Source organism: Rhizophagus irregularis, chromosome 28 (genome assembly GCF_026210795.1).
Source record: "Rhizophagus irregularis chromosome 28, complete sequence".
NCBI classification, from domain to species: Eukaryota; Fungi; Glomeromycota; class Glomeromycetes; order Glomerales; family Glomeraceae; genus Rhizophagus; species Rhizophagus irregularis.
Window position 1 is genome coordinate 898467 of NC_089456.1, and position 25409 is coordinate 923875.

General features: G+C 31.1%; 3 protein-coding genes across 3 annotated transcripts; 1 reads left to right on the forward strand and 2 right to left on the reverse strand.

Moving 5' to 3' along the window:
* Positions 1-10968: 10968 nt before the first annotated feature.
* On the reverse strand, positions 10969-11175 carry OCT59_018856 (uncharacterized protein; the record flags this gene model as incomplete). The annotated part of the gene is made up of 1 exon (XM_066135656.1): positions 10969-11175. One exon carries the CDS (start codon positions 11173-11175, stop codon positions 10969-10971), a length of 207 nt encoding a protein of 68 aa, XP_066004922.1.
* An 8811-nt stretch (positions 11176-19986) lies between these two features.
* OCT59_018857 (uncharacterized protein) lies at positions 19987-20771 on the forward strand (the record flags this gene model as incomplete). The annotated part of the gene is made up of 2 exons (XM_066135657.1): positions 19987-20062; positions 20263-20771. 2 exons carry the CDS (start codon positions 19987-19989, stop codon positions 20769-20771), a joined length of 585 nt encoding a protein of 194 aa, XP_066004923.1.
* A 3069-nt stretch (positions 20772-23840) lies between these two features.
* On the reverse strand, positions 23841-25392 carry OCT59_018858 (uncharacterized protein; the record flags this gene model as incomplete). Its single annotated transcript, XM_025319150.2, has 5 exons — positions 25084-25392; positions 24860-24999; positions 24650-24764; positions 24067-24580; positions 23841-23986 (listed from the first exon to the last, which is right to left on the reverse strand). Exons 1-5 carry the CDS (start codon positions 25381-25383, stop codon positions 23841-23843), a joined length of 1215 nt encoding a protein of 404 aa, XP_025174410.1. The 5' UTR covers positions 25384-25392.
* Between the last annotated feature and the right edge of the window lie 17 nt (positions 25393-25409).

A 25409-nucleotide genomic window follows, 5' to 3' on the forward strand; every position in this document is an offset into this window, starting at 1 on the left:
TCGACTTATCCATAAAACCTCGTGAAATGCATATCCCAGTAATCTTTCACAATTTATCAGGATATGATGGACACGTAATTATACAAGGAATTGGTGCAATGGAATGTGAGGATGATATTGATCCTCCATCCCTTATAACATGGAAAAGTATATGGCATTCATTGGTAGTTCCCATCCGATTTATAGACAGCTTACAATTCATGAAATCAAGTCTCGACAAATTAGCATCCAATCTAGGTGCAGAAAAATGTGAGCACAAGAATGTAGTAATCCACAACACTTATGGCGAATTGATGCAGGTAGATGCTTTGCACATCCCGAAAACTTTAAGATAACACGAAGTCAAATACCACCTGAATTACTCGAGATTTATCTTAAAAAAGGTGTCTACCCGTATGAATACATGGATGACTGGAAAAAGTTTGAGAAAACTAGTTTACCACCTAAAGGAGCATTTTATAGCAAACTTAATGAAACCCACATTAGTGATAAAGAATATGAATATGCACAGTATGTATGGGAAAAAAGCAGGATGTAAAACAATGCAAGATTATCATGACATTTATCTCAAAACTGACGTCCTCCTACTAGCCGATATATTTCAGAATTTCCGAGAAATGGCCTTGAAAAAATATGGGTTAGATCCTCTCTGGTATTATTCAACACCAGGCTTCGCATGGGATGCACTATTCTTAATGACAGGGCAAAGATTGGATCTTATAACTGACCAGGACATGTACATGATGGTAGAAGCAAGATTACGTGGTGGAATCTCTATGGTAAGTAAACGATATGCTCGTGCAAATAATCCAGGTATGGGAGAAGGTAAATGGACCGCAGATAAGCCCAAGTCATCTATTCTATACTTAGACGCAAATAACCTATATGGATGGGCCATTACGTTGCAATACTTACCTACAGGTAACTTCCACTGGATAAAGGAGGAAAACGAGTTATCTAACATTCAAAGGCAAATAGAAAGTAATGAAATACCAGACGATTCTTCTGAAGGATATATCCTTAAAGTTAAACTGGAGTACCTCAAGCCCTCCATTCACAACACACAGATTACCCCCGCTCCTGCAGAACGAATGAAGGTTAAGAAGGAATGGCTTAGTAAAAAGCAGCAGGAAATAATAGCATGCTCATGGACAACGATACACACCTACGTATAAGCTCATCCCTAACCTATTTGATAAGGATGAATATGTAGTTCATTATAGAAATCTCCAGTATTATGTTAGCCAGGGCTTAGTAATCAAGAAGGTCTATGAAGCTATAAAATTCGAGCAGGCTCCATGGATGAAACCATATATAGAATTTAACACCGCCGAACGTGCGGGAAGCTAAGAATGATTTTGAGAAGGACTTCTATAAACTCACGAATAATAGTGTATTTGGTAAAACTATGGAAAATCTCAGGAAACGCGTACGTGTCTCAGTAGTACAACCCCAAACCCATCCCAAGAAATATAAAAAGCTTACCTCAGATCCTGCATTCAAGGGTCGTAAAATATTCTCAGAAAATCTTGTTGCAATCCACCGACGAAAAGTGGAGGTAATGCTTAACCGTCCAACATATGTGGGTATGAGTGCGTGACCTCTCGAAGCTCTGTATGTATCAATTCTACTACGATACTCTTAAAGTACGATATGGTGAAAAAATCCAGTTATGTTATACGCATACATACTCACTTCGTACAAATCCAAACTGAGGATATTAATGCAGACCTCATAGATATGGCAGACCAATTTGACTTCAGTGATTATCCTAAAGATCATCCTGTACGAAAAGCATTAGGTGATAAGACTGACATAAATATGAAAATCCCAGGAAATTTAAGGATGAATGTAATGGAGCAGTTATAGCAGAATTTATTGGCCTCCGTCCCAAAATGTATTCCATTCTCAAGGTAGGGGATGAGACCACCAATCCAAAACATGGTATCCGTAAGGCTAAAGGTGTCCCCTCAAAGGTAGTTAAAAAAGAGTTCCACCTTACGAGCGTATAATAAGGCACTCTTTTCGATCCTAAACATAATGATACAGTCACCTTAGAGCAATCCGATCTGATAGACATGCCATAAATGTTATAGAAATGTCGAAGGTAGGATTATCCCCTATGGATGATAAAAAATGGATTGCACAAGATAATATCACAATGTATGCACATGGAGATTATAGGATACCACAACTTGAAAATTAATATAATATATGAGTAGGAGGTAGCATAGTATCAGATGGCACAACTAATAATTCTTCTCGAGTAAATATTTTTTTAGGTCCATCAGATAACCTATATATAACCGGCTGCCCATCAACAACTGTGGAAGATTCAATTGTATAAACTTTAGTAGACCATATTGGATCAGTTGCACGTCTCCTACCTTGGTAATCTGAGTTATCAAGTAAGTATCTCACAAGAGAACCAGCTGGTAAACGTATTTCTTCTGCACCTACAGGTCTATCCTTCCGAATTTTTGAAGGTAGTGCATACACTTGATCTTTCTGGATTGCCTCAACTGGAGACATACCTAGTAGACGAGTATTAGAATTATTTAGCTCATTCACAATATCAGAAAGGTTCTTAACCCAGGCAGTATTCACACCTTCTGTAAGGAGTTCCTTTGCATCCTGTATTTTGAAAAGTCTCTCTGCTAAAGTTCGATTATACCGTTCAACAATAGCCTGACTCTTATGAGTAGTACCCACCCGAATACGCACACCTTTTTCATCCATTAATCGGATAACTTCATCCTTAAATTCTGATCCCCATCTACTTGTAAAACTCTTGGCCAAATAAGCGGGCAGTCTGCTTTACCATAAATCTTTTTAAATGCCTTAGCAACACGTGCAGAGCTGCGATCTTCTAGAGGTACTGAAGCTTTATATCGGCTAGCAACATCTACAATATTCAGACAGTATTTATACAGCTTTCTATCTACAGTATCATAGGGCATATATAAGATATCTGCTCGATGATACATATTTGGTCGAGTAATCTTATTAAAAAGAAACCTGTGGAACATCTTGGGTATAGGCGAGTGTATTTGCCATATAGCCTGTTTATCGCAATTCCATCTGTAATATCGATATATTAACCAAATGCTCTTCTTACCTTGCACTTTAGCCCAAAGTTTTTCGGGAGTACGATAATATCGCATGGATGGTAATAGATTTGTTGAAGGATATAATTTTGTTCGATTTGTTTATTAAATGTAGGGTCTATAAAAATCTGTGGAGCGGCAATGGAAGATACGTCGTTAAAGGCACGCGATTCTGATACGATTGCAATCGCATAACGTATATAAAATACCTGTATGGTGTAATCGAGGGTCGTGAATCGAGATAGAAGAAGCTTAGGCAAAAAAATGCTGAGTTGCGTGCAAAGCAAGAAAGCGTTAGAAACGGCGTCGCTTAAAGGAGGAAGGGAACTGGCAAGCTTAGAACGTCAGGCTGATTGAAGTTGATGCTACAAATATTGATTTCAAAAGATCGAATAAAAGAACTTGCTAATAGACGACGGAAAAAGCATAGCGGCAATTCCTCTGACCCTATTACAGAAATCTTAAATAATCGGACAACTATAGCAAATAGTGTAGCTGGTATTCGTATTCGCATGTCGTACAATATAAGCACGCACATAAATATATTATAATATTGCAAATGATAGTAACGATGCCGATTATCCGATATGCTAATGAGTTGCGAAATATTATAGAAGATCAAGATAATATGGAGGATAGACTTGAAGGTTTGTTAGATGATGCACATAACCGTGAAGAATATCTTAGACGAACTTAATAATACACGTGCTACTATACTAAGAACAAGACGTACCTACGAGGATGCATATGCAAATGAAGTGCGTCATCGCCAACATTGGGAAGGCCTTGCACAAAATACTCAGATCCAATTGGCTAACATCCAGGCTCAATTTGCTAACAGTCAAATCCAACTAGCTAATGTCCGAGAGAACGTGATGAGAGTAGAAGAAATGCTCATAGATTATTACAGCGCTATAATACCGAAACAGAGCGAAGTAGAAGGCGGGCTAATGGTATCATTCAGCAAGCTCGAAGCATGGAGAGGGCAATTTTTAAACTGTCGCAATCATGGTCAAAATTTGCAAAATCAGGTCAATAATTTGAATCAACAGATTCTAGCATTACAAAATAACCCTCCGGTAATCCTTACAATACCTATGTGGCAGGATATTTGGCTTCGCACAAAAAATTTAGAGGAGCGTCGATCGAAGATCAGAATCTTTGGCTTACAGAATTCAGCAATGGTGTGAGTCTCTGGACTGATCCTGCTGCTAATCTAGGCTCGTGTTAGGATTCATGGGATCTTTGAAACTTTCTTGAAGATGATGCTAGAGATTGGTATGAAACAGCATGTCAAAGGAAAAAATTGGGAATGTGTAAATCTTCTGGATAATACTGGTGTGGCCACTTACTGCTTTTAATCTTTGAATAATGCCGCTATACAGGCTGTAGCGGCGAATCAATTTCGTGGAGGGGCTGGTGTATTACATGGACAGCAGGCTGCAGATAATACTATTACTGGTGCTAATTTTATACCTGATCATACTGTATGGGATGAAGATTGGTCAATAGTCGAGGGTCGTCCTACTGATATAGCTGTTAATAATCCTAATGCTAATAATGGAGGTACAATTGTGGCTCCTGGAATACGTATTGGACAATTAATATATCGTTTTAAGCATTACTTCCCTACTATAACATCTGAAAAGTCTAAGCTTGCATTTAATGCTATTGTTCAGGGTAGTGATACTGTAAGCCGATTCTATTCTAAATTACGAAGAATGGTTAGACTTGCATATTCAACTCTTCCAGAGGTAAATCAGAATGAATTAGTACGGCAACAGTTCTTAAATGGTCTTTCCAGTGAAAATAAGTTGGATGCGCGACGTATTGGTTTAGAAAATTCAGTTGCATCTATTCTGAATAAATTGGAAGAAGTTGAGAAATACAGGGACAGATATGCCACCTACTCCTATAGTTACATACCGGGGTCCAACTTTAGCGGATATTGAGAATCTTATAAATTCTAAAATTCCTAGACTACGGCTAAATCATCTGCAGTACCAGTACCATCTTCTAGTCCATTTTCAAGTCCTCAAAATGATACATCATTTCAGAGATTACTTGCTTTAGCATATAAATTAGGTCTTCCAAGAGATATCGATATAAGTAAAGTAACCCTTAGTGATCTTGAAATATTTATTGATACAGAACTTAATAAAAATTTACCATCTGACCATATTTACCGTGGTAATCAGGTATTTGGTATAAGTTCAGGTACACGCAAACCAAAGAAATCAAAGAAATGTCAAGTTGTGGAAAATCTGGTCATACAAGAGCTTCGTCCAAAATCTAAGCTAAAGAAGGAAAGAAAACAAATTCATTATACGACTCCTCTGATTCCTCTAACTCTTCTGACGCCTCTGACCTCGACTCCTCCGATAGCGATTCGTACTCTGGACATGCCTGCTATGGATTAAAAAAAAGCCTACAGAAAGGAAACGTGTAGATAAAAAGCCTACCTGATAAGAAAAAATCACAACTTGAAAGGCAGCGTATTATCTTTGAGGTTTTTATACAACTCTTAAAGCTTCTGGTTCAATCCTTCGTTAATGCTGTACCAAAAGAGACTGTTATATCTGCTTACAATGCTCCGAATGCTGAATTCATTAATTATAAAGAACCAGTACTCAGTCAGCTTAAAGGAGAACCCTCGATAAAAACACGTGAAAAAGTTTGGGATAATGTTAAGGACCTTTTTCACATCTATCCTTCATCCTATGATTTCGGCTTGTAAGCTAATAGTATGGCTGCAAATTTAATCCGTAAAAATGATGATGTTATACATAATAATGACTTATGTCTATAGCGGGTATTGGAATTGTTAACCGCAAGTCTGCTAGTGATGTAGTACTATTAAGACCAAAGTAGTCGCACCTGAGAGTGAAAAATCTTTAGTTATTCCTACGACAATTTTTGATACTGGTTCGATAGTTCTCCGATATCTAACAATATTGTAAAGCGCCTAAATCTTGACGTTGATAGAAGTAATGCTCCTGATCTTAGTGGTGTTGCAACAAAATCTGATACTATTGGGACAGTATATGGTCTTGGTATTCTTGTATATGATGGGGAGAACTCTAAAAAAATTGAAGATGATTCAAGGTTGTTAAGAGTGATAAGGACTTTTTATTGCTAGGTGTACCTTGGATTGATCGCGCTAATGTCATTCTAGATTTCCAAAATCGGCAACTGACCATCCCTCTATCATCACGTAAAAAAATTACCATTCCAATTTCTCTACATAAACGGAAAACTAACGTGACTTCCTTGCGTAGTTGGATACTATCGACTTAAAAAAAATTCACACTCTCGAGGAAGATTAACCTGTCATCTATGTGTGCAGCTTTGATTTTCCCTCTAAGTTAAAGCGTCATCTTGCTAGGAAAAATCCATGTGTTTCCCAAACTTCTGCGGCAATGATGGGCGGTGGCGGGCTGGCGATGGGCAGTGCCCAAATTTTTTTCAGCAGCGTGACGGGCAGTAACAGGGCAGTGCCCAAATTTTTTCGGTAGCGATTAGCCTTTACAAATATTACATTCGCCTTGCCGTACTTTCGATTTCTAGGTCTTTACGGGTTTATACGAGTTTTTCAATGGCATTTTATTTTTAAAATATCGACTATATCTGATATCTAAAGCTTTTCAAGGTTTGGTAATATATGCAGGATTTCACTTTAGCAAATCTCTAACGTCACCTTTTCCCCCACCATAGTATCGATAATCTATTAAGAAGTAAGCCTTGATATTGACAGTTTTGTAGCATTTTTTACAATAAGCTACAAATGGGCCATAATTTTACTTCCATCCATATTAAGCTTTCTGATATATTTTCCACATACTGTTCCTGGTTTTCAGGAGACGTTTACATTTAACTCCTTAATATTATGGTGCTAGTGTCCGTTTCACCCCATAGGAGAGCTACATTGGATACCATTTTCGACACACTAATGCATAATTGCAAAGATAATGCTAACGGGTAGCATCTTCATACGGTTAATATCTTTTTCTGTTTCTGAAGGTAGTATTTATTTGTTATTACGTATCTCATATTGCATATTGATGAAGAAGTTTTATTTAATTAGATTTTTTTCTGTGATAAAATAATTTCAACATTTCTTTTCTATCAATAGAAAAACCAGACATTGCCATTTTTAAAGGAATCCTACTCCATCTCATCAAGTATCGAATTTAAGATCAATGTCAAGGGCCATTACACTGCTGTCATGTTTCGAACCTACTATGATGTTATCACATTAATAGCAACTTTATTCATAAAGCTGGTGGTTGCGAACAGTACTTGTCTAAACCAAAAGGAAAGGCTTTTTTAATTTAAATACACCTGACAATCCATTAAATACGTACGCATGTACGGTAGCACTTTTAATGATGATTGAACTTTGTTATCATCTTAGCCGAATACTGTACATACTATTTCGTTATTTTCCTAAATCTGGTAGTATACAAGTTTTCGGTCTTTTGATCCTCGTTGCTATCTTCTTACGTTACCTTTCCGAATGCTCCTACCTCGAATTTTCTTCTGCAACTTGCATGGGGGCCAGCGCTCCTGCGCAATTATAAATTTCCGCGATTAATATTAAAGTATGTTTTTATTAATCTTTCTACCTGGAAGATACGCTTTAATCTAGATGGTATTCGTATTCTTCCTTTCCGATAAAAGTATATTAACGATGCAAGTATATTCATTCTAAATGCTATAATCTTTACTTCAAAGATTCGCACATATCTACCAAATCGTGCGTTAATATATTTCGCACTACACTGAATTGACGTCGATATGGTTTATAAGCTTCTTACAGGTAAGCTGTTTTCTAATCCGAATGATTTGCATTTTATTTGCGATGATCATTCCATTGCGAGAAAAATGGTTTCACTGGAGAACTAAAAACCTCTATTTGTAAAATCCAGCAATCGCATTCCTGACTTCTTGTCGTTACAAGACATTCGTCACATGTAGTTATAGCCAACTCATTTTTACTATCCAGCCGACTCTAGCTATTTGCCGCAAAGATCGATAGTATTCATCAATTCATTCGCTCTACTTCATCTATGCCTTCATCTCGCGTTCGTCCATATCTTCATCTCCTTTAATACGGTGTATGCCGAATTCATTTCTATATTCATCACAGACCGCGAATATTCTTTTCGTATATTGTAATCTATAATAAATAACGCGTAGGTTTTTTTTGATAATATTTCGCTTGTTTCAATAATGCATACGTTGGTCTTCTTATCCTCTGGTAGTTTCCACGATATTCGAAAATCTTCATATATTGCCATCTCATCTGGTAGAATAGAATATCTTATTCGCGATAAAAGTGATGGATGTATCCATATATCATCACCTTCTAACATCTCATCAAATATTTCTACTCTCTTCTAATCCAGATACTAACATACTTTCTTTGCTAAATTCGGAATCTAAAGCTTTTAAATATGCTATATCTAAATACCACATTATTTCCTTTACCCATTCTTCTATGTTGAGTTCAAACTGGCTCAAGTATACGTCTTAGTAATGGTCTCGTATTGTGACATCTTGTAAGTCTTTTATATGTGAATCTTTTATTCAATTACATTTTTTCTCGGTATAAGGGTAATTGCTTGCCTTGCTATTCCGCTCTATTGACTCCATTGGTCATTTTCTTGGATGGGTTAATATTCCTTACCTTTTTTGGCTCCGTTGGCTTTGAAATCCTATTTCTTGTTCGGTTAATTTTTTCAGATTGTATGTGGTAATAGAGTTGATATGGTGGTAATAAAACTATATTTGATGGTAACTAGATTATACGAAAAGAGTAGGATGGATTATAGGCGGTAATTAAAATTATATGATGGTGGTAACTAGATTATATAAAGTGGTAGTTAAATTATAGTAAAAGTGGTAGGTGGATTATATGTTGGTAATTAAGTTATATGATGGTGGTAATTAGATTATATAAAGTGGTAGTATTTTAGATTATATGGTGGGAGTGAGCCAGAATTGGGGTTTTCATACTACTTCAGATGGAATTTAGTCATTTAATTAGTTTCTAATTTAACATTGTTTGACTAGTTATATTATATATACCCTTTTATGTATAGTACCCTTTTAGTATTCTTTTAATACGAGTTAAGTCAAGTTGAGTTTTGAATCAATTTTTTATATAATAAAATTTGTTTTATGCTAATTTTTATAATACACATGCCAATCAAAATTATCCAGCCACTTTGTTTTACCAAAATTATGCAGATCATCACGTGCTAATGTGACAAAAATATTATATGATTTTATATTTATAATTACAATAAACAAATTTCTATGCTTCACATTTTTCATATTTTTCAAAAATTTTTCAGAAATATAAACCATTTACTGAGTAAATTTATGATTTACGTGATGATAAATTAAAAGATTTAAAAAATCCTGTAACTTTGTCAATATTAATCTAATAAACACATATTTACCACCATTTGAATCGCCTCGATGAGATGAATCCAATAAGCTAAAAATCATGGTAAATGATCACTGGATCAAAACTTATTATAAAATTTATTTAAATCTTTAAAGTGCAATTACATATCAAATATCGATTCTACAAGAATGTAATTATTACCATTCGAATCCACTTAATAAGACGAATCTAACAAATCTTAATTCATGAAGATCCAATCACTGAGTAACGAAATATTCTTGATATACGATTTTTAAATTTTAATCTATAATCTTACATAAACATATTATTATGTAAGTTTATGAAAATTTGCGTAAATAGTCATAGGTCAAGCCATAATCTTATATAATATTATTTCATAATGGATAATACTTAACCTTATTAAATTTTCTGATAAAAATACTTGAAAAGCATGTTAAGAACGTATGGATAGATATATCTCCAGAATATTATTGATAGCATACTTTATAAATCAAGAAGTATTGCCACCAATGAAAATAGAATTCATTATTAAATTTTTATTTAAATTAACAAACAATGGCACAATGAATATATATAACTTTAAATTTTAAATTTCACAATATTATGCATATGTAAGTTTATCACTTTAAAAAAGTGGCCAGATAATTTTGATCGGCATGTGTACTTTAACTATATTATTTATGTAATGTGAGTCTATACGAATCATTTTAAGTTACATATGCAAGATACTAACTCCTCTTGAAAAATTTTATAAAATTGTATAATACCTGAGGGATATTTTACAATTATCTTATGATCAAATAGTCAGATTTAATCCATTTTTTTTTGTTTAATAGTTCTCATTAAGCTTTTCAAAATAAAAAAAAATTGTTCAAATTGGATTAGTAAATTATGAGATATTCGTAAAAAACAGAATTTTTAAGTTTTATTTAGTACCTAAGGATACAGGATTAAATCCCTGATTTTTGCAAAATATCCAGGATACTGTAATCTATTATATATAATAATATATGATAAAAATAACTAAATATAATAATCCAATTTATAATGCAGATTTTTTATTAATAATATATTTAATAAATAATTTTGTAAAATAAATACAGTCATTTTTTTCTATAGTCATACCCTATATAAGCACACCTTTTTTTAAGTCATATCACTTTTATGTACTGATTTTTTACATAGTGAAATACCCCTTATATAGTCACAAATTGATTATAGTTACTATTATAACAATCGTTAATTCTGATATATCGTATTTTTCTAAAATTAGTCACCCCCCGAAATTAAGCACTCCCAAACTTTGCATAACTTCATGCACAAACTGAAAATAAGCACTCCTGAAAATTAGCATCTCCGAAAATAAGCACCTATAATTTATTTATTAGAGTAATATTTACAAATAAAGCAAATAAAGCAAAATAATTAATTTTCATCTTCATTTATATTAATTATTTCTAATTCTTCCTTCTCATTTTCATCTTGAATTTCTCTAATAATTTCATCAATATCTTCATAAATAACATCATCTTCAGATCCATCTAACTCATTTGATATATCACATTTTTTAAAAGAGCAGATTATAATTTCCTCTAAAAGATTCTTCCACAAACATTTTACCCATCCACACATATCACTTATTGTAGCACATCAAAGATTTCCTGCATTATTAAACTTAGCACCGCCATTACTCATCTATTGATGCCATTCTTGATGAAGATGATCCTTAAAAGGTTTATTAATCGCAACATCAAGTGGCTGGCAAATACTTGTCAGACCACCTGGGATTACAGCTAAATTAACATTATTTTCTTTAAATTTTTCTTTTATTGAATCCTCTAAATGCCCTCTAAAAGAGTCATAAACCATCATTGATAAAAATCTGGATTGGTTATTTAACATTCTTATACAATTAAAATAATCAATATAACGTTTCATTAAGTTTACATTCATCCAGCCATTTTCTTGAAATAAAACAACCACACCAGAAGGTACTTTTTCTCCACGTGGCATTTGTTTTTCTTTGAAAATGCAAATTGGTGACAGTTTGGTTCCATCTATAATTAAAAAAATTAACATTTTACTTTTTTTTAATATTATTAAAACCATCATCAAAGTTTCTTATCTGCAGTACATGTTAATACAATAGTAAACCGATTTTTTTCATTTCCTGTCCTGCAAACATGAACTGTTTTTTCCTCTTTTGGATTAATAGTAATATTTTCAGCTATATCAAACCAAACGGAAGTTTTATCTATATTAAAAATATTACATAATTTAATAGAATTCTTTATCCTAATATGAATGACAAACCGATGCAAATTTGCCAATAATTCTGTTGTTTGCTCTGGAAGTTTTTGAGATATTCTTGTATGTCACCGTAAAGCTAAATTTGTATCTTTTCATAAATCCAGTTAACCAGCGAAATGTTGCAATAAAATCAAGTTGATCACCATAAAGTGCTACCATATCTGGCTTTTTCAAAATTTCAAACATTGTAAGTCATATGGTTACAAAAGTTACAGCTAATGCCTTTTTTCTTTGTTCTAAAACCCAAGTATACAACTCCTCTTCAGCTTCTGGATAGAAAGCTTTTCAGCCAGAACTAACCCGTTTACTATCACTATTTGTTTCATTTGACCAATTTTACTTGCCTTAATAACCTAACGTCTAACCATAGTAGTATCAAATTCAAAATGTTTAGCTGCCGAATTTCTTCTATGTTGAAGGGTGTAGATAACAACAACTCTCTTTTGTTCAACAAAATAAGAAGCATGTTGACGTTTAACAACTTTTGCCATTGTCAAAATAGGTGAAAATAAGTTCTTCAAAAGCACGTTAAATTGCGTAGCTGTTAAAAAACCCCTTAATTAAAGTTATGCAAAAAAATTTCAGGTGATTTTTTTTGTGAAACAGCATTTTGAAATGAAAAAAATTAATTTAATTTTAAAAATGATTTTTAGCAAATTTAAAAAAAGTGTCAAAATTAAATACTCCCCAAACTTTTTGATCAAAATCCTTGCAAAAAGAGGGTGACTAATTTTGGAAAAATATGGTAATAGTTAACATATGGAAAATTCTTCACTTATAGTCATATTATTACATGATTAAAAATATATTTGAAAAATATATAACGCATTCTGAAGATAATTATTTTATCAGTTTCATAGTATAATTTTATAAAAGATTTACTTGATATACAGTTAAAATAGATATAAAAGGAGTGGTAACTTTATGCATTTTTCATGTATGCATTTGTCAATTTGTGTAAGTTAAAAAATTGTATAAGCTTAAATTCGGTAAAGTGGAAGGTAGGAAAAATCAAAATTATTTCTTTTTATTTTTATAATATAATTTCTATATCTGATAATAAAGTTGGCATTTATTTTATTTATAATAAAAAATTATATATAATTACATCAAATTGAAACTTTGCATAGATATGAGTTATATGACTGTATAGTATCCAAAAAAAAGTAATCAGTTAGCAGTAAATTATGATAATCATTATGAAAATATATTTCTATGTAAAGTTTTTTTTTTAATAATTAACATGTTTTTTTACAATAAGTAAAGTTGATCATTGAATTGAATTGCATTTACTCTAAAAATTTCATGAACTTCTGAAAAAAATTGATTACTATATTTTATGGGTTATTAAATAAATCAGATTTTTAATGAAAAGTATTTAGTAGGTATAATATAACATTAAAAAATTTTGTTTTATTAAGTTTCATTTTTAAATAAAATTATTTATCAAAGTTTGTAACATATTACTACAAAGTATCATCAAAATAAACAAAACAGTTTATAAATTACACATATTTAATAATGATAATCGTATCTATTAGTTATTTATAAAATTTTAATTAAAGATCAAATTATTGATCTTTGAATTCTCATTACAATAAAAAAAGCTAGAAATAATAATCAATATCCCAAGTTTTCATAAAAAAAAATTGGCCCAAATTTAATGCGTCAATAATATTTAATTTCAGTAATTAATTTGATGATAATCGATAAATGATTGGCAAATTACAGTAAAATGAATATAACTTGTTGATTTTCTCATTGATTTTAATGAAACTTCTTAAAAATATGCCAAAAGGTTTGATAGATAATTTTATTTAAAAAATGAAGCACAGTAAAACAAAATTTTTTAATGTTATATTATACATAAACACCTTTTATTAAAAATTCAATTTATTTAATAACCCATAAAATATAGCAATTAATTTTTTTCAGAAATTCATGAAATTTTAGAGTAAGCACAATTCAATTCAATAATCAACTTTAATTATTACACAAAAGACATGTTAATTATTAAAAAAAAACTTTATATAGAAGGATATTTTCATAACGATTATCGTAATTTACTGCTGATCAGTTACTTTTTTCTGGGTACTGTATATGTAAAGCCTCACTATAAGTATACCTCTTCATAGTCACACCATTTGGTAGTCCTAAAGGGCATAACTAAGGTTGCTTGTCTAAACCTCTTCAAAATCCTACGATTAGTTTCGTCAAAATTTTACTATAGATTTATTATAGTTTCGGCAGAGTTTCGGCAGTTTCGGCATTTATAATAAGTTTCGGCAGTTTCGCTTTTCTCCAAAGTTTCGCCAGTTTTTTAATATAACTTTAATATAGTTTCGGCAGAATTTCACTTTTCGGTGAAACGCCATCTTGCCTAAACCCTTAGGTTTCGGCAAGCAACCTTAGGCATAACTGTAGAAGGAAATGACTTTATATGCCAAATAACCTATAAAGTATAAATAATCAATTTTATGTAAAGATAATCAATTATACTAGTATTCACCTGTTAAGTAATACTGTTAACTACATACGTTAACAGTTAGGGATAAATCTGCTTAAGTTTATATAACAATTCTGTATATTTATATTTTATAGTAATACACACTTTTCAATTTTATTACTTAAAAATTCTTAAAAAAAAAAATTATTTTTTATTTATTTTTTGGGGTTTGCTAAAGATCACCAGTGGTGATTTTCACTAATAGTGATTTTCATTATATGTAAATTTTATTGGTTAATTTTTTGCATTGTGACACAATTTTTATTTTTTAGTGACTTCAAACTATTTTTGTTATGGCTCTTTTATTTTTTGCCTAAGAATATAAAGATCAATAAAATGCGAAAATCAAGGATAAGATTAAAGGATAATCACATTCCAAAGATAAAGAACATAAAGATCAATAAAAAACGTGAAAATTGAGAATAAGATCAAGGTAATCACATCCCAAAGATAAAGAACACAAAGATCAATAAAAATGCAAAAATCAAAGATCAGATCAGAAATATTAGTAGTATTCTTAAATCAAAAAAAAAACTAAAAAAGAAACAAAAAAACAAATGCAAATACTTACTTTAAATTTAAAGCCAAAATCTGGAGTTCAAGTCCGTTCCTAAAGAAATAGAAAGAAAAAGAACATTAGTAGTGTTCCAAATCAAAGAAAAAAAAATAACAAACAACACAAATATTCACTCCAAAATCAAAATTTTGAGTCCAGTAATATCTGAGTTCATTTCTAAAGAAAAAGAAAGGAAAAGGAATGTTAGTAGCGTTTCTAAATCAAAAAAAAAAATCAAAAAGAAACAAAAAAACAAATGCAAATACTCACTTCAAAGCCAAAATCTAGAGCTTAAATCTGTTCCTAAAGAAAAAGAAATAAAAAACAACACAAATATTACTTCAAAACCAAAATCTGGTGTCTGGTAATATTCAAGTTCATTCCTAAAGAAAAGGAAAGGAAAAGGAACGTTAGTAGCATTTTTAAATTAAAAAAAAACAAACAAAAAAAAACAATTACACATACTCGCTTCAAAGCTAAAATCTAATGTCCAGTAAACATCCAAGACTCCAAGTTTATTCCTAAAGAAAAAAAAAGGAAAAGGAATGTTAGTAGAGGTTAAAATCAAAAAAAAAAGAAATAAAAAATAATGTGAATACTTACTTTAAAGCTGAAAGCTAAAGTACAAGTTCATCTCTAAAGAAAAAAAAACAAAAGTTGCACCATGCAAAATCACGGCGTGACGCAAGCTTTTTAAATTTTAAATTTATATATATAGACTGATGATCTTTAGTAAAACCCTTAGGATGTTTCAGGATCCTTTTTCTTTTTTTAGTAGGTCAGTACTTTCTTGCTACGGGATTCTTTTTTTTGTAAGTCAATTCAGTAGGTTTAGTTCGGTGTTCTTTTTTTGCTCCCAGATTTTTTCTTTTTTTGTAGGTTAGTATTCAGCATTCTTTGTAGAGTTCTTTTCTTTTTTGTAGGTCAGTTTAGTATTCTCTTTCTTATAGGACGATGCCTTCAGGATTCTTTTACTTTTTTTGTAGATCAGTATTTGGTATTCTTCTATCGGTTTCATATTTTCTGTTTCTTTCAATTTCCCTTTCATTAGAAGTTTTTAACTTTTTTCATTTTTTTTTCTTTAAATCAGTCCTCTTTTCAGCATCAGATTTTGGGTAGGTAGAGCCCTCTTTCTTTTATTTTCCTTTAGTTAGAGATTGCTAACCTTTTTCGTTTTTTTTTCTTTAGGTCAGTTCTCTTTTTAACGCAAAATTCTAGGTAAGTCTTTCTTTGTTTTCACTTGTTCCGCTTTGTTTTGTTTCATTTTTTGTTTGTTTTAACCTTTATCCTCTCCATTTAGGTCTTACTTCTTTTAAGTTTCCTTCTTACCCTCAAATGTATTTTTTGTTTAGTTTTGTTTGTGTTATTTTGTTTAGTTTTGTTTGTGTTATTTTATTTATGTTATTTGTTTTGTTTCACTTTTCGCTCGTTCTTATCTTTACTTTCTTCATTTAGTCCCCGATTCTTCTTCAATGCTGCGACTTATTTTCATTTTTTTGTTTCGCTTTGCTTTCATTTTTTGTTCGTTCTAACCTTTACCCTCTCCATTTAGGTTCTAGTTCTTTCGGCTCTTTGACCCTAAGGTGTATTTTTTATTTAGTTTTGTTTGTGTTATTTGTTTTGTTTGTTTTATTTCACTTTTCACTCATTCTTACCTTTACTTTCTCCATTTAGATCTTGGTTTTTTAGCTCTAAGGTGCGACTTATTTTCATTTATGTTTGCTTTGTTTCATTTTTCATTTGTTCTAACCTTTACCTTTTCCATTTAGGTCCCAGTTCTTTCAGCTTTTTGACCATAAAGTATATTTTTTGTTTAATTTTGTTTGTATTATTTGTTTTGTTTCACTTTTCACTCGTTTTTACCTTTACTCTCTCCATTTAGGTCCTGACTCTTCGGCTCTAAGGTGGACTTATTTTCATTTTTTGTTTGCTTTGTTTTATTTTTCGTTTGTTCTAACCTCTACTTTCTTTTCATTTAGGTATGTACAGTGGGTTCTTTTTTTTACTTCTCTTTTTTCATTGTTAAAGAAAGAGAAAGGGCATAAAATTAATTTAAAAATGCATAACTGATTACTATCAAACGTTATATGTATCACATACTGCAGTTACACAATTTGTAAATAGTTATTTATGTGGGTAGTCTAAATATAACGTCCATATAATTGCAGTGTTTTTTAAATATTAGATTAATTTATAATTGATAAAATAAATATTTAATATTTATTAATAAAAATTTAGAATAATAATAAAACTAAAATTGCTATTAATAAAAATTACTCAATAACAACTTAAATTTAATGAAATTTAATATACAGTCAACTCTTGTTATAACGAACCCTAGGTTCCAGACCTTAACTTCGCTATAGACTAGAGCTATAGTAAAGATTTTAAGAGATTTGATTGGTTAATTTGTTATAGCAAGGGGAAATTTATTATAGTTGTCTAAAAAATTCACTATATCAAGGGTTTGCTATATCAAGGTTTGACTGTATAATAAATTAAGGGTATTGCTAAATATCATCAGTGGTGATTGTCATCACATGTAAAATATTTTTTGTATTTTCAAAAATTTTTGACTGAGATATTATTTTAATTATAATATAAATATCATTACTATATGTAAATTTATAGGTAGAACAAGTTTGGCTTAGATTATTAAGGCTGTTGTTTAGACAGTTTTTGAGAAAAATAGGAAAGTTTGATTTTATAAGCAAAATACAATTTTTTGTTTTAAAAAAGATTTTTTTAGTCAAATTTTCAAAATTTTAGTGTGATTAGTATCTACTCAGGTTTGTTTTACATATTTATTATTTAAATTGAAATTTTTGAAAAAAAATTTATGATGTGTTTTCAACTCTGGCCAAAATTATAATTTTCGGCCAGAATTAAGTGGTGTGGTGCAATCGTAAGCATACCGGTGATATTTAGCAATACCCATAAATTAAAATTAAATTTAAATTATTTGTGAAATTTAAGTATATGATATTATTATATAAATTTTTCAGCAATGAATTTATGTTATATGATATAATTGAATAAATAATTAGCAAATAATTGATAATGAAATGATCATCAATATTATAATAATAAAATAGGAATATCTACTATACTTTATAAATTATAAAAAAATTAAAAACTTTTTAGATTGGTAATAATTACTACTAGTAATATTTATCAATTTTCTTATTTTTAATATTATATATAGCAATTAAGTACTTTAAATTTTTTTTGAATTTTTAGTAAATTAAATCAATTTTAAAGAAGTAAAAAGTGCTTAATTTTATAAAAATTAGTATATATAATATCCAGGATTTTTAAAATATATGAAGTTTTTGTTTTAATAATTTTTAGAGATCTGTTAAAAACGCTTATAATATAATGAGGAAAGCACATGATTACTTATTTAAATTTCACCCACTATCAGACAACGAAGAATGGGACATACCATTAATAGGTCCAAATGTAAGAAATTTTGTATACCAACAGGCGCCGAAGATGCACACGAAAGATAAAGAACTTATTATAAGAAAAGCGGCATCTATGTCAATTTATGGTGCATTACAGCTGGTTAATCAAGATGCTTCAGATACAATCACATGGCAACAGATTTGTGACGTCAATAAAAGACCAGCTAGGGGAAAAATTCCGAGATGGTTCACTTTACTAGTGGAACTCATACAGAAGGCATCTTATTTAAAGGATTTCTGTATGACAGAAAGGACGCCCTTTAATTCAGAAAATTCCTTAAAACATAAAGGAAGTGATTTAGAAAATGCACAGGCATTTAAAATGTTAAAGAAACCTCCATCTATAGATAACAGAAAGAAAGAATTCATCCACATGCAGCAGGATCACACACTAACATTTGGACAAATTAATAAAAAACATTAAACTGGCAAACATACAATACAATACTGGGTTATAACAGACAGTGAGCAGAAAATGGATAATGAAAAGCCATACAAAATAATTAAGCGATGTGGAGGTTGTTCACTAAATGATAGAAGAGTCAATAAAGAAACTCATGGCTGCTATTTTAACAAAGACCGCTTGTTATTAACTTGTATAAATAGAGTACCCAAATACCGAAATGATCCAGATATTAGAATAGTAAAAGACATTATAGAAAATAGAAATTATTCACTTCCACAACAAACTGTAGAACATAGTCTTGTGGGTATACAGATTTCAGACTATGATACGGCCTTAATCCAAAACACATTGTTAGACAACGAAGCCATACAACAGCATACAACATTATTAAACAACAAGAACCGACTGAATTTTGTCCCACATGATACGATTAACATATACACAGATGGCTCACTAACAAATCGTTTTAACAACAGCTCTAACACATTTACAAAACTCATGGGCACAGGTTGGGTAATATTGAATAATAAAGATGAAGTAATATTAGAATGCAACAGTTCAATCACAGATTGGCCTTCATCCACATGTGCAGAACTAGGAGCCATTCTGTCAGCCATATTAGTTTTACAGACAGGACAGAAAGCAAATATTATTACAGACTCACAAGCTGCCATAGATAGTATTAATCACACAAGAACAAATCTAACAAATGGTAAAAACAAAACTCGAACATGGTGCAAATGTAACAACTATAGTATAGTAAGTAGTATAATTAACCTTATTGATAGTAAACAGTTAGAAATAAAGTTGGTAAAAGTTAAAGGTCACTCAGGAGTCAAGGGCAATGAAGAAGCAGATAGGGTGGCAAAAAACAATACAAAGAAACCAACTTGCATCAATATTAAAGATTCCAACAAAAAGGATTTAATATATGATATCTACTGGAATGGCAAAAGAGTTGACAGAAATATCAGAAAATTTATAGATAAATTGTGTGAAACTACATTAGATGCTGCATGGTCCCTCAACCGCACACATAGATCAGTCTTTTCAGATACAACTGACACAATAGAAGAAGAGGTTACTTGGACACCTGTTTAAAAAAAATACAGGACACAACTGTACAACATCACTAACAAATGACAGATTCATCAAACACTTGAAACTTTTAAATTGTTTGCTCCCAACTCTAGAAATCATGAAGGAAAGAAGATATGACTTATATGGAGATGTAAAATGTAGGTTTTGTCTTGAAGAAAATGAAGATGATGATCGTATGATATATTGTCAAGCAGGCTACAAGTTAATAAGTGGACGGATTAGCTAATTGTAATGTATGGTAAAAATTGTAATCAAATAATTAAAAAAAGATTTTTAATAGTATATATCATTAACAAATTTCGCAATAAGTACAATTGTAGCGACAACACTGTATGTAAATGTAATCAAATAATTAAAAATTTTTTATTACAAGAAAAACATATTCAATTAAGTCAAGAAGACACACAACAACTGCTCTCATGGAATAACAACTTCTTTGCTAACACAACTGCTATTGATTTGAATATCGCTATTCCCTATGTTCACTTAATGATAAAAAGTTTTTTTCCAAAAGGAAAATACAAGGAACTCAAGACCATTGTTAAGTCAAAGAGAATAGCATTAACTATTGCAGCCCTTTTCTTGGAAGTATTTGTTAGTGAATTTTACAATATCATCTGGCAACCACGTTGTAGGGCAGTAGCAGAATGGGAACATACTAAAGGCATAAAAAAACAAGATTTAAGGAAAAGGCCATTAGCATATCAACGCATTGCATACAATCGGATTCTAACTATACAAACAGAAGAGGGTACGTTTGATTTGGAAAAAAGAAAAATTTTGAAACATAATGAACAATGGTCAATAGCATTAGAAAAAACAAAACAATACATTAACCAATTTATTAGAGAAGGGAACAGGGGTACTTTGGAAGGTATATAATAATACAAAAATATACAAATATAATATAACCTTTCTTTTTTTTTTATCTAGAGGGTAGTGAAAGCATTTACTTAAGCTTTATGAAATAGTGATCCTATATAATTTAATAGCTACTATTGAAGGATATAGGTGAATTTCATAAGGTAATGGTAGGGCACAGGAGCAATCTTATGGATGGGGAACTGGTTTGGAGTTTTAATAAATTAGTTATATAACATATGTTTTTACATTCCTACATATAACTAATAAACTCACAAATTGCACTACCTTGGTTAAAAAAAAAGAGATCTGTTAAAAATAAAATTCAATTTCTGAATTATTTATTTAAATTAGTATAAAATTAATATGCTTTGTTACCTATTATTATAAATATATCAAATTGTCAGAATTTTCTAATAAGGGACAATTACAAAAAAATTATTCAAAAAGACAACTACTGGATCTTGTTAGCTTTTTATATAAAATTCTAGTAAGTTAAACATCACGGGAAAAGTCGATCAATATAATTAAACCACGATACCCTGACAATACATAATTACATATTGGTTGAGTGGATTGGGTCCCGCAATTCGATTTGCTAAATTTTAATTTGTGGCTTTTCAAAATTTCCCTATTTATAACTTTGCATATCGCAACGCCACCGACTTCCTAAAAATGAAAGCCATGTTACCGTTAGATAGCTACTGTTTTACCGAACCGCCGTAAATCGTAACGTAATACAAGTGTCATTACGAACTGATTTTGCCCCCTTTTTATTTAACACACCAGTTCAAAAAATCATTTCAACAAATTTTTTTTTCCTCCACTGCTTCTTATTGTACACATAGCCTTCTATCAAGCCACACTTAGAAAACTCTATACTTTCCCCTTTATATAAGTTATGGAAAACGTTCAAGTAGGGAAAGTTAATATTCATAGTACTAAAGAAACTATACAAAATGACGTTATGGAAGAAGCCTCAACTTCTCACGCTGATAGCACTGCGCCTCCAAACGCCGCCTCTTCAACTTTACAACAAATTTCAAAGGTAGAAAAACCACTCAGAAATCATTTAGCCGAGCAGCAAGTTATTCGTGCGAATACTTCCAAAAACGAAGGTTCCATGACTTCGTCTAACACAGTAATTACTTTCCAACAACAAGCTTGGATTGAAGAAGATAAAACTGACCTTTCAAATTCAACAATAACATCAGTAACAACACAGAAGGAGCCTGTTATGACTGAGTCGCTTGTTCAAAACTTACCTACGGGCATTTCGTCCACTACTCCGTCCACAACTCATGATATAAACATGATGACACCCAATATGAAAAATTTGAATGCTCCTGGTCGATATACTACAGATTCTGCTAACTTTTCTTCCCCTTCAACTCCTTTAGATTCTTCTCCTTCAGGAACCTTTAATCAATTTTCTGTAAATACAGATAAAACAACTCCTGGACAGCAAAATAATCCTAATGCAGCAAAAGCAAAACCATTTGTTTGTAATGTGTGTAACCAGACTTTTAGCCGACAGCATAACCTGAAATCTCATGCCTTAACTCATTCCCAAGAAAAACCGTTCCAGTGTGAAATATGCCATCATTTCTTTCGTAGACATCATGATTTGAAAAGACATGCAAAATTACATACAGGAGAAAAACCATATCAATGTCAACATTGTAAAAGGAAATTTGCAAGATTGGATGCGTTGAATAGACATTTACGAGCCGAGAGTTTTTGCGGTGGACCACAGAAAAAACTTTTTCAGAATTCGGAATCCAAGTTGGAACCAACGTCGTCACAACAGCCACTTCTTCAACCACCGCCACAACAACCTGTGCCACAACCACAACAATCAATTCAGCCGCAAACGAAACCACAATTAGATCAAAAGCAAAATTCACAACAGACACCACCACAATTACAGCAACAGCAATATAAACAATCCGTTGAAGATTTACAAAAAAAACAGGCTCAAAATCAACCTAATAACAATACATCAGTTACTAAAAATGAAATATCATTTCAAAGACAACAACAAGTGATTCAAGAACAATATCATTGGGCTCAACAATCTCCAACACAGCAGTTGTCTCAAATTCAGTCCATGCCTCAATCTAACAATACACAATCATTACAAGGAAAGCAAGCAAATATTGTTATGACAAATCAAGCTCATCGTCAGATAATATTCCCAGTTGATGCAACAACAACGACTACTGCTAATCCTCATTATAAAATGCAATATACTATTAGTAAGCCAATTCAAGAACCACAAAGGAGAGTTTCTGAGATGATGATAGCGAATGATCAAGATGTTGATGTCCATCCTAATAATGGTAAATCTTCACAGTTAATTGAGAGAAATAGTTATTTGGAGGAAAGAGTAAGAGAGTTAGAAAATGAAGTTATTAATGAGCGTAAACTACGAAGTCGTCGTGAGTTTTTGGAGAAACGAGTGAACGAACTTGAAATAGAAGTATGTATATTGTTATTTATCTGAATTCGTACCGATCATATTTTATTCATACTCGATCTCTTTATTTAGAAAAATCTTCTGAAGCAACTTTTATTGGAACGCGATACTGGTTCGTCTGACATTTCACATCTTGAAAAAAAACGTAAAACAGCATCACCAATTGATTCATCTAAACATCAAAAAGATTGAGATTGCATATTTATAAATGATGTTGTAATATAAGTTGAATGAAGGCTTGTGGCATTCAGTGATTTATAGATATTTATATTTCCAAAATTTGAACTTTGCCAAATATTTTTGCTCTGTAAGGAAGCAAATAATCATAGTATATTTGATTTATTTTTTATTTTATTACTGTTAACTAATATTTATCAATGATTTTAATTAAATGTTAAAAATCTAAATTTTTATATTACTGTATTTTAAATGCACAATAAAATAAATGCTTGTGAGAGTTATACTCTCTTTTACTATTACCTATTACAGTGAAATGAAAAGTTTTAAACATTTAGTTATTTTAAAATAAATTGTAAAATAATTAAAAGAAAATAATTAATTAGTTTTTAAGTTTTATGCGATTGTAGAAATAAATTATAATATTTATTTTGTTACATAGAAAGAGGTCTCTCTTGCATCCCAATGTTGTTTCTGATCGTGGTCTTATTATTTATTGAGACTTCTGAGGAAGCGGATTTAGGAGAAATCGGAGAACTCAATTGAGCTTTTTTGTTCTTAAAAGAAAGGCTAATTGAGGCTGTTGATCAAATTATCATTCAAGGAATTAGTTAATTACGTTAAATTATTAACTTTTGCTAAAAATAGATAAACAATTACCCAAGCCGCTAGCAACACTATTCTTTTTCTTTCCTCTATTCTCCCAACTCTTGCTTTGACTACTCCCACCATCACGAAGTTTCTGTGCGTGACCAACTAAGCGTTCAATCATTCGGTTGTATGTTTCTGAATCCATCATTGTTTGCTCGCGTTGATCCAACCAATATGTAAGAATATCCGAGGTTTGACGCGACAATGAAAGAATTTGTGATTTAAGAGTAAATAATTGAGTTGTTGTATATTCCTGTAGAGTTTCTTCTGATATTGAACATAGCGACTTAGCCAATTCAACATCAATTTGTTTTGGTATCTCTGAGTGCGACGATGTATTATTTGTTTTAGAAAGATTTCCATATGAAGAGCTGGAAAGATTGTTATTTGATGAAGGTGTTGTGGACCTACTAACAGGTGCTGAGGACGAACACGTTGCTGATTTCGAAGCAGGTCGTAATGGTTGTGGAGATAACATTGACGGAATCGATATCATTGTATTTGTATTGACTGGCACTTTTATCTTTAAGTTAATTAAATATACAATTACTATTTGACATCCTAAAGATTTCTTATACGATAATTAACAAACCTCTTCTGCAACATCAATTCCCAAAGAAGCGTAAAATTCTCTTCTTATTTTGGATCTTTTCCACTGAAAAGGATTTTCAGTTGTCTCATAAGATATTTGTCGCCATATTTCTAAACTAAATCACCAAAAATAAAAATATTTAAATCTATAAAATATAAATCCCTTCGTTTTCCTTGAAAATTAATAAATTCAAAGTGTAAAAAAACTAACCTTCCAGGTGTATTTAATATGGCTTCTAATCCAGTATCATCATCGGAATAGATTTCTTTTATATTTGTTGAAGATATATCGTCATTTGATCGAAATACTTTATCCAATACACTTGATAAATTTTCAATATCCACTTGAGGCTAATTATTTAAAAAAATAACGATGAATGAAATGATCTACTTTGATTATGCTAGTGAAGAGATAATTAACATGTCTAAACTTACTAATTTTGTTTCAAACGAAACATTCGAAAGCTGTATACCAAAATTATTATTTAAATTATTTTCTTGAAAATTCCCTAATTTTTCAAATGAATCACTACTTTCTGTAAAATCTGCAAAATCATCAAAATCGTCAATTTTATGCCCTTTCTCTATTGTTTCTTGAAAAGTTTCTAAATCGCTCCCATTAGCAAAGTCTGTAAATTCCTCGAAATCGTCGAAATTATCAGGAAAACTTCCAGTTAATACTTCTCTAAACTCCGATTCATTATTATTGTTTTCAAAATTTATTTTAGTTTCCATTTTTCAGTTAGAATACGAAATCCTAT